The 9325-nt window shown below is 58.2% G+C and overlaps 1 protein-coding gene across 1 annotated transcript; it reads right to left on the bottom strand.

The window, feature by feature from the left end:
* Positions 1–290: 290 nt before the first annotated feature.
* TLCD2 (TLC domain containing 2) lies at positions 291–5163 on the bottom strand. The gene is made up of 4 exons (XM_075517968.1): positions 4854–5163; positions 4297–4379; positions 3345–3427; positions 291–1750 (listed from the first exon to the last, which is right to left on the bottom strand). Exons 1-4 carry the CDS (start codon positions 5039–5041, stop codon positions 1373–1375), a joined length of 732 nt encoding a protein of 243 aa, XP_075374083.1. The 5' UTR covers positions 5042–5163; the 3' UTR covers positions 291–1372.
* Between the last annotated feature and the right edge of the window lie 4162 nt (positions 5164–9325).

The following is a 9325-nucleotide window of genomic DNA, read 5'->3' as shown; positions in this document are numbered from 1 at the left end:
GCAGCGCAGCCACGTGCTGTCTGCTCTGCCTGCAGCCTGCCCTATTTCACAGCCGGCACTCTCCTAACCCCGGCAAGTCTCAAGCGGCTCGGTGCAGCAGGGCTAAAGGCAGAGCCACAGTGCGAGCTGGCACGCATCCTGCTGCCGTTTAGCCTCCCAGTTACCAGCCGCAAGGAAAGCACAGCCTCCCCTTGCCTAGGAGGGCAGGAGAGCGTCAGTAGGAACAGGAGAAACCTTCATCTTCCTCCATAGAAAGGAGAGGGGGGAAAAACCCCAAGAGAGGTAGACAGTGCCAGTGTACAGTGTATTTTTACTCCGTGGCGGGGAGACGTAGGATAAGAAGCCCTGTGCTGAGCCGTGAGACCCCTGGAGCAGGCTGGGATGCCAAGTCCCTTTTTCCCTCTAAGCCCCTTCCCCTTCAGCCGTTTTATTTGCAGCCATTTATTAAAAGCTCATGTTAGTAAGAGCTCTTGCTGCTGGGTAAGAGCGTTACACTGGGCTCTGCAGCAGAACTTTTCAATCCTAATAGATGCCTAAATCCTAATAGATGCCTATGCCTGAAAACTCCACATCTGTGGGAAGTGACCATCACATAGCATCATCCTGGCCAGCGACTCACGCTCTCCCACGCTCATTTATGGACACTTAACATATCTGGGAACAAAACAACACAGAAAAAGCTCCAGTTGTCAGGAGAAGTTGGCAGCCCGTCCCCAAGCACAGCACCACTGCTCAGTGCTCTGCCCCCCACCTGGACCCCACAGCGGGCAGCATCCCACCCAGACAGGTCTCAGCCTCTCCCTCCATCACCCACCTGGGACAATCTCCTCAGGGAGGACTCATGAGTGCAGGATTTGGCTTTTACTGGCCCTGGCCTCGACGGCAAAGCCTTGGAGCCTCTCTTGCCTGGTGGTGCTCCCGTGGGAAGTGCCACAGAGAACGCAGGGCTGAGCGCAGTGTCCCCTGGCTGATGGGATGCTGCGGGCTGCAGCACCGAAGGGTTTAGAAACACACTGTGGTGTTTGGATGTCCGGAAGAGCAGTGGGGAAACAGTGCTCTTCTGCTCCCTTCTCATCTCAGCGGTGCCTCGAGGAGCTGCGAGAGCTGTCGAGGCTTCTCTGAGCAGCTCCCGGTCGTCTGACCACGTCATCCAAAGGTGCGGGGGGAGCAGAGCCCCAGTGCCTGGTCCGTGAGCACCTTCTCTGCTGTGCAGGGCCCAGGATCTGCAGCCACAAGAAAAGCCTGGATGCTCTGTTAGTGTGGACCCTCCACGCGAGGTACTGAAACAGCCACGTTCACTCTCCACTGCGCTTTGCTGTCCTCCTCCATGGGCTCGGGGCTGCTCATCCCCCGGACCCTGCGGTGAAGGGGGCTATTGCTGCTTCTCCCGCTGCACATCCCGGCTGGACTTGAAGAAGTCGCTACGCAGCAGGCGGTAGAAGAGAATGATGTTCATGGGCGTCATGATTGCCATGCCCACTGTGCCCACGGCGTATGTTGCTGGGGGCACGTTCTCCCGATTGAGGAAGAGCCAGCGGGTCATCCAGGCCAGCGTGGCGATGCGGAACACCACGTAGGTGCCCAGGTTGATGATGCTGTTGAGGCGGTAGCAGGCGGTGTGCACCAGGTTAGCCATGAGTAGGATCTGCCGCAGGTGGAGGAAGATGGAGTTAATCTCCACCAGTAAAGCCACGAGGGCAAACCCGACGTACTGATGGAGCAGCACTGCAATACCAAAGCAGACAATCACCTGGGAAGGAGAAAGAAGAGAGGCCGAGCCCTGGAGCTGGTTGCTCTCAGCTGGTGGAAGCTGGAGCCCTCCGTGCTTGGGCGCAGCATGGAGCAGAGGTAGAAACAGTTATCATGCCAGTGCCAAACCGCTGCTCGTCACCCCACACATATCTCTGCAGCATTGCAGCCTCCAGCCAGCGCTGCAGCCTCAGGCACAAGATAAAGCCTCCCCATCGTTGCATGAAACCTGAACGTGTTTTTTTTTTTCCAGTGGGAGGAGAAGGAAACAATTCTATAAACTCCAGGTTGGCAGAGGAGACAGAGCAGCCCGACCTAACCCTGCTTTTGTGGCCTGGGAAACACAGTTGGTTGTGGCCCAGCAGGTTTTTCCACACCCAGTGAACGGCTGAACGGGCAGGAAGGGAGACGTGCAGCCCAGGGCTAGGGTTGCTGCTGGCTCAGGGATTCTCCCCCGGACAGGCACGCTGCAGGGATTAAGCGGCTTTGGTGCATCAGAGAGCCCTGTGGGATGCCCCAAGCCTGGCCTGAAGCACCCTGGGGCTGCTGGAGGCTGCAGCAGAGGACAGGGCTGTTGGGGGCAGAGCGGGCGCGATTCCTGCCCCGCACCCTCCCTGCTGGCTTGGGGGACAGGCTCTGCCTGCCTGTGCCTTAGCACACTCGGTCCTTTCTTCAGTTTATACCATTAATGCTGTTCTCTGTATTGGCTCTTTAATGAGATTATCTGCTCCCTGCTTGCTAAGTCACCATCTTGGCTTGAATTAGCTCTATTGTGGAGATGACCTTTTGACTCGCGAGCAGCAGCCGGCAGAGCCGCAGGGCTCGATGGACTCTGCGAGACAGCAGGTCTGACCATCGCCTCCCCCGCCTCATCCCAGGTAGGTCCCAGCGCTGTCCCTGTCCCCCATCCCCGGCCCCAGCAGACCCCTGTGCCCCCCTTGCACCCCACAGCATCTCTGCTGCTCACCTCCGGGCCGTGCCACCCCCCTGCCCTGCAGCATCCACAACGCTCTGGCATCCGGACATTGGAGGCGATCAAAGAGAAACCCACACCGGGCACAACCAGGAGCAAGGGAGGCAGAGGGCACCAACGTGGCTCCTGTACCACGGCTGCTCCAGCCACCCCAGCCCCGTGGCCACAGCTCTGACCCGAATGAGAGGAAAGCACCCCAAGGAGCGGGAGGTGGAAGGAGGCAACGTGCAGCCCTTCCTGGCAGCTACTCAAGTGGCCGAGAGCTGGCAGGAGCTGAGCTGCTCGCCTGTGCCGGTGGGGACACCTGGGTCACTCACTGCCTGTCCACGCCACTGTTACTGATCAGCCGCCTGGCCCAGCTCTCTGCCCCCCTACTCTGCACACACTTGGGGTTTTTTCCTGCTCCATCTTTGGGTGTCTTTCTGCAGGCCCTGAAGAGTCCCACAGGACCTAGAGGAGCTCCAAGCCCTGCTGTCTGGGCTGCCGGGCTCCTCTCTCCAGGCAGAAAAATCAGATTTTGTAACAGGTAGCAAACACCCACACTAGCAACAGCAGGTCCCCCAGCCTCCCCGGTGGCACAAGTGCCAAGGTCTGTCCCTCGGAGAGCGGCCAGTGGACTCACCACAGAGTGATGGAAGAGCAGCTCCCAGGACTGGTGAAGTTTCTGATTGCACAACATGTCCACAAAGTCTTCAAGGAAATAACCTGGGAACAGAGAGGCCGTGAGCGAAGAAGCGGCGCCAGGAAGGGCTGTGCCAAGGGACTCCCCCCGCAGCAGGCTCTGCTCCTGACTGGGTGCCGGGGAAGTGATGGCCACAGCTCAGCCCAAGCCCTAGGTGGGTGGTGAGTCACACACAGAGCAAGAAGGGACTTGCTGTGTTTTGGGTCCCTCCTGCAATCACTCTGTAGGACATGCTCCTCAGGAGAGGCACTAACTAACTGATCACTTGGGTCTGTTCTCGGAGAAGGGTGAGAGTGAAGGCAGCACATGGACCCTCACCCATGTTAATGTCCCGGGATTGGATCCCACCCCACATCCTTTCAGCCTGGAGCCCTTAACAGCTGCAGGATTTGCTGCCACCAAACCAACCCCATGTTGGCATTTTAGATGCTCAAACCTCCTCGCCGAGCTGTAGCCATGCCAGGAAGCCTGTTAGCACTGACCACAGGTCTGGTGACAGATCTGCAAGAAGGTGACAAGGGGAGGGGGGAGGAAAGGCTTCACACAGCCAGAGAATTCAAAGCTCCTGGCCTCCTCACTGGCAGGTTTAACTCGAGGCTTTGGGGGGATCTGCATCGCCCCGCTATCATGGGCACTTTTGGGATGCTCCAAGCCCTGGCTGCCCCACGAGGATGGTGGTGGGCAGCCTGGTGCCCAGTACCTCCTGGCTGCGGGTGCCGTGGGACAGAAAGGAGCCACTGTCCTTTGCCAAGAATAGGGCGATTGTCTGGGGTGCCCGAGACATCACTGCCCACGACGTGGCTCGGGGGACTGGTGTCAGGCACCGATGAGCCCCTGGAGACCCCCCGGGGGGGGGGGCAGAATGGGGGGCAGCCCGCTCCCCTCACCTCACCTACGGACATGGCGACCAGGCTGTGTGCCCCGGGCGGGTGTGTGCCCACCAGGTCCTCGGACAGGCCGGGGTGCAGGCAGAACCTGCGGGGAGAGGAGCTGTGAGTGCCGGGCAGTGCCTCTGGTCCCCCAATTCCCTTCCAGTGTCCTTGGTGCCCGCCCGGTGCTGCTGACCCCCCCGGAGCCCTCCTGTTCCCCTGATCCCTCCATGAGCACCCCTGTCCTCCTGTTTCCCCCAGAGTCTCCCTGTCCCCTGCTGCCCCGGTGCCTCTCCGTCCCCCTGCGCCCCTTGATCCCTCCGCCATCCCTCAGTGCCCCCCAGTTTCCAGGTCCACACCCTCCCCAATGCTCCTCAGGGTCTCCCGACACCTCCATTCCCCCCCCCCCCTCCGCCCGGGGTGGGCTCAATCTCCCTCGGTGCCCCCCTCGCTGCAGGTTCCCGTCGGGGTCCCCCGACGCCCCCATTCCCCTCTGGTGCTCCCGGTCCCCCCGGCAGGCCGGTGCCCCCCCCCCGGCCCCAGGTGCCCTCCGGGGCCCCGCGGTGCCCGGGCCGCTCACCCGGCCAGCGCCCCGCCGCCGCTGAGCACGCTGTGCGCCAGCGACGTCCAGATGTTGCGCCACTTCCAGCGGTTGCGCCGGGCCGAGGGCGGCGGCGGCACCAGCCGCTCCAGCCCCCGGTTCAGCAGGCGGAAGGCGGCGAAGGAACCGGCCACCAACAGCAGCCCCGGGCTGAAAGCCATGGGCATCCACCGGCCCGCAGCCTCCCCCGGGCTCCCATGGGCACCGGCCGCGCTGCTCGACGGCTCCGCCTCGCCCGGCCCCGCGACCCGCCCTGCCGCCGCCCCGGGCACCGGCACCTCCCCGGGCACCGGCACCGCCCCGCCACCTCCCGGGCACCCGCCCCGAGCGCCCCGGCGCCGCCTCGGCCCGCACCCGCCGCGCCGGCACCGCCCTGCCCCGGCCGGGGGACAGGCAGCGTCCCCGCAGGGAAGGGCCGGGTGGGCTGCGGGAGCCGCCCCGCTGCTGGCGCCGGCATTTCCCGCCTCCCTCCACGCAGAGACGCGGACACGCAGGGGCAATGCTTCCCCCCGCAGCGTGTGACTCAGGGAGGGGGGGATGGGAAGCGAGCACCCCGGGGTGCGTGCCGGCTTCCCCAGGAATCGCACGGCAGAAGCGACGGCCGGCCCAAGCGTGCCACAGAGCGGGGGGCCTGGGTGTCCCGTCACCTTGCTGGAGCTGGGGACACCTTCCTCGTCCCCCTGAGGTTCCTCCTCCACCTCCGTGACACCGGGTGGCTGAAGACCTCAGCCGTGAGGTGCTGTGGCCGGTGGTCCTTCGCCCCAAAGCATCCCCGGCACAGGATGAGCCAGTGAAGCTCTTGCACCGTTGCACTGTGCTGGAGAGCCGTCCCTCACGCAGACACACGCTCTGCCAGATCTGGTTGCACATCGAGCAAGCAAGAAGGTCCAATTGCCCTGCCAAAAAACCCCGCTCTGCTCACAGCCCTCTTGTCCTCCATCCCCCTGTCCCGTGTCTGGTCCCGAGAGGAGCTCCCTGCTGTCTGGGATACCCCAGCTCTGCTGCCTGGGGTTTGTGGGAATTCAGCATCCCATACCTGCAATTTCTTTAGTTCCATCCTACAACTGTGCTGCTTTTCCAGCTTCCCGTAATTTGATCGCTCCCTTGCTGCTTTTTGATGTCTCCAGAAGCGTGGCTGCTGCACAGACCTTGCTTCTCTTCTGCAGACGGGATGAGTCACTGTGTACACACTGATTAACGTCAAACTCTGCTTCCCCTTTGAGGTATTAATTTCGGATGAAATTTTCTACTTTCTCTTTGCTGAAACAGAAACTGAGCCTCAGTCGCTGCCCTGGCTGGGGTGATGGACACTAAAACATCAACAAGGAATACACTGATGGAAGGGACACTGAGGAGGGGAGTCATTAAATGAGACTTGAAGGAGAGGGGCAAGATAGTCCCAACCGATAGAAAAGCATCTGTTCATGCTGCAGAAATTTGCTTAAAAGCTGGAAAAGACAATGTTATTTCATAGTGGTTAAGTGGCGGGGAGACGTTGCTTGAAGTAATCGGCAGACCTGACTGCTCGGGGGATTATAAATAATCTCATGTATTAGGACTTGAAGGATCACATAGGCTAATCTGTTACTGAGAAGGCCAAATGCAAAGACATTTCTGTTTAGCATAAGATATGGCGAGGAAAGGGAGACATGCCTTGGAGACATGCCGGGCTGCTCAGGGCACCGAGGAGGAAAATCATTTAACAATTAATTGCAATATAAAATTGCAGAGAGCTGATTCCTAATGAGGAGTCATCTGCAGTGTTTTAGCCTCAGAAATCTCAACTGCCCCTTTCTGCGGTGACAACCCTCCCCTCCCCTCCGCCTGCCTGCGGGAGAAGTCCCAGACCATGGAACGCCTGCGAGCCCGGCCCCGTTTGTCTGGGCTCCTCCATTCACGGTGTTGTTCTTCTAAAGATGAATATTTGTCGGATTGGGGATAGGAATAGTTAAAATGTTTCTGGGCACTGGAGAGCTTTTACCTACCGCTTCCGCATGGGAGGAATTTCAGCCATGATTAATTGAGCCTCTGGTTCAGGGGCTTTGACCCCGCTGCTACAGCACTAGCAACAGCTACGTAAATACTACTTTACTACGTAAATACTACTTTAGCCTGGGTTTTACTTAATTTTACCAGGACTTCCCATTGGGCAGTGGTTTCTCACAAGCCCTGTTTCCAGCCTTTTCTCCTTGTCTTCCTTCCTCTGCAGCGATGGCATTAACTGGGGATGGTTTCGGAGCTGGAGACTTCCAAACCCAGTTACAAACAGGTCCCTTGACACCAGATCAGGCCAATTATTCAGCCACATGCCCCAGGCTCGGAGGCCGGGCTGGTCCCAGAAGCAGCCGTACAGAAGAGCAGGACAGGAGCTCTCGGGCACAGCTACCACAAGAGGTCCCTGCACGCTCGCTGGAGAGCCGGCCAGAGCAGCCCGACCTGATGGGACTCTTCATGCACACCTTATTTGGAGATACTGCCTTTTTCACCCAAATTTCGAGAAGTTTTTCCAGCAGTCCCCAAACGGCCTCCTTTTCTGCAGGGAGGCAGCTCAGCCTGCTGACGGGTCGCTGCCGGTGCCTGCTCCCAGCAGGGCAGGGGATTCCTTCCAGATACCAGCAAGGACGTGCCTAGGTCCGTCCCGTAACGCGGTGGGGACCACAGCTAAGCCCATAGCAGGGGCTCTACAGCAGCAGCCGGGCTGTAAATCAAAGGTGCAGCAGTTTTTTCAATAGCTGGACAGTGGCTTTTTTTCTCCCTCTCACAGGTAGGAGTTTCTCTGCAGCACATCTGGGAGAGAGAATTCATTTTCCACAATAAAGGGCCGGCAGTTTATTGATAATCCCCTATATGAATTCTGCCAGATAAACCGTGTCCTCCCCGAGATGCTCCCCACTACTCCTGGACGGGGGTGTGGGTGTGCTTTCACAGCAATGCCATCCCTTACACGAGAAGGAGCCTGCTCTGCTTCCGAACACCGCCTGGGGCTCTCCATAGCCAGCAGACGTGGGAGCTTCTGACATGGCAAAGTCCTTCTGGCAAAAGTCAAGCTCCTGTTTTTGGAAAGCCTCGCTCCCTTAATCTGCCTCTCTCCAGCCAGGGAGGCATAAAGCCCATCTGCTCATCTAATGCCAGACCTGGCTCACACCTGAAATAATTTGAGGAATCCAAGATCTCACAAATCAAGCAGCTTGGCTTCCAAACTTTAATCAGCTATCGTCTTCATCCCTATCTGAAGTGTGTCACTGCTCTATCTGCTAGGCCATAGGAAGTCAGACCATATAGGAAAGCTTTACTCTATATAGCCACATTTTTATCAGAAACTCTGTAACTCCACACTTATGAAAGGATCTACTGTGCAAAATGCACGCCGTGTATGGCAAAGTGTCCCCAGGCATTGCAGAGGTAGCAGTGAAGAGAGCTGAAATCGATGCAAACTTGAGTGTCTACCCCTTCCAGCCAGAAACACCTTCCTGATGTGGAAGCTGGATATTCTGCAGGTGGAACTGGGGATATACTCACCGTAGCCACAGGAGAAAGGCATATCAGTCTCTGCGAGCACGGTGAGCAGGAGAAGGGTTTCTGCTAGCACTGACAGCGCAGAGAGTTTTTACTACCTTTTTCCCCAGCCCTTAGCTCCGTTTCACACACACAGAGCTCCAGGATTTGATGCAAGAAACGCCAAAGTGCGCACCACTTAACCACTGACCTCAGGATTTGATCTTGTCCGGCAGAGGAAATCATCTGGCTTCGCACTGGCAGCCCGTCCATTCACCCTGCTCAAGCCTGCGACCTCGACCTCCCGAGGGGAAGACTCTTCCCTTCCCTCCACCCTGCAGGTGTTCTGCTGCCCAGGTCGGTCATCCTTCCTGAGATCATTCCTTGAATAATACAATGTCTCCTGGGAGATGCACGGTGCTGGGATGCTCTGGTGCCAGCTGCTGGCCGCTGCCTGGCCGGGCACAGCACGTTGCCTTCTGCAGCCTGGTGTGCAGGAATGTCCCCGTCACCTGAGAGCCAGAACCACCCAGGCAGAGCCCATGTGATAAACAACCCCATGGCAGGTTGCTCTGGATGCTCTTGCTTCTGGCCTCCTTCTTTTTTCCCAGGAGTGGAAGTCTTTTTTGCTCAGGATTTGGCACAAGGGACCTGTAGGAGAAACCTGTGACAACAGCACAGCATCCCTAAGGATGCAGCTGTCTCTCAAGGGCTTGGGCTGGACCGGTTGCCATGATTTGGTTGTGCAAAGGATGTGCTCTCTCCTTCTCATTCCGGTCGCACAGGTACGTCATGGGATAAAAAAAAATTGCATTGACAGACTCATTGACTGGCAAAACCCCTTCAAGCACAGCAGCATGGGCGGTTTCTTATATTTCCCCTCTGCTTTCAGTAGCTGACATGCCCCAAATTTGTCTACTTTTGTAAATTTGTCTACAAATTTGTCTACTCTGAAT

This window comes from Mycteria americana, chromosome 15, assembly GCF_035582795.1.
Source record: "Mycteria americana isolate JAX WOST 10 ecotype Jacksonville Zoo and Gardens chromosome 15, USCA_MyAme_1.0, whole genome shotgun sequence".
Classification (NCBI taxonomy): Eukaryota; Metazoa; Chordata; class Aves; order Ciconiiformes; family Ciconiidae; genus Mycteria; species Mycteria americana.
The sequence above is the reverse complement of the archived record's forward strand: the minus strand, read 5'-3'. Positions and strand labels throughout refer to the sequence as shown.

What these genes read in the sequence shown, in the direction of transcription:
- TLCD2 (XM_075517968.1), bottom strand. Translation starts at nt 5,041, where the DNA reads ATGCCCATGGCTTTCAGCCCGGGGCTGCTGTTGGTGGCCGGTTCCTTC. An exon ending in CCTGGTCGCCATGTCCGTAG is followed by an intron (nt 3,428 to 4,296) that starts GTGAGGTGAGGG and finishes CTCTGTTCCCAG; the next exon opens with GTTATTTCCTTGAAGACTTT. An exon ending in TGCTCTTCCATCACTCTGTG is followed by an intron (nt 1,751 to 3,344) that starts GTGAGTCCACTG and finishes TCTCCTTCCCAG; the next exon opens with GTGATTGTCTGCTTTGGTAT.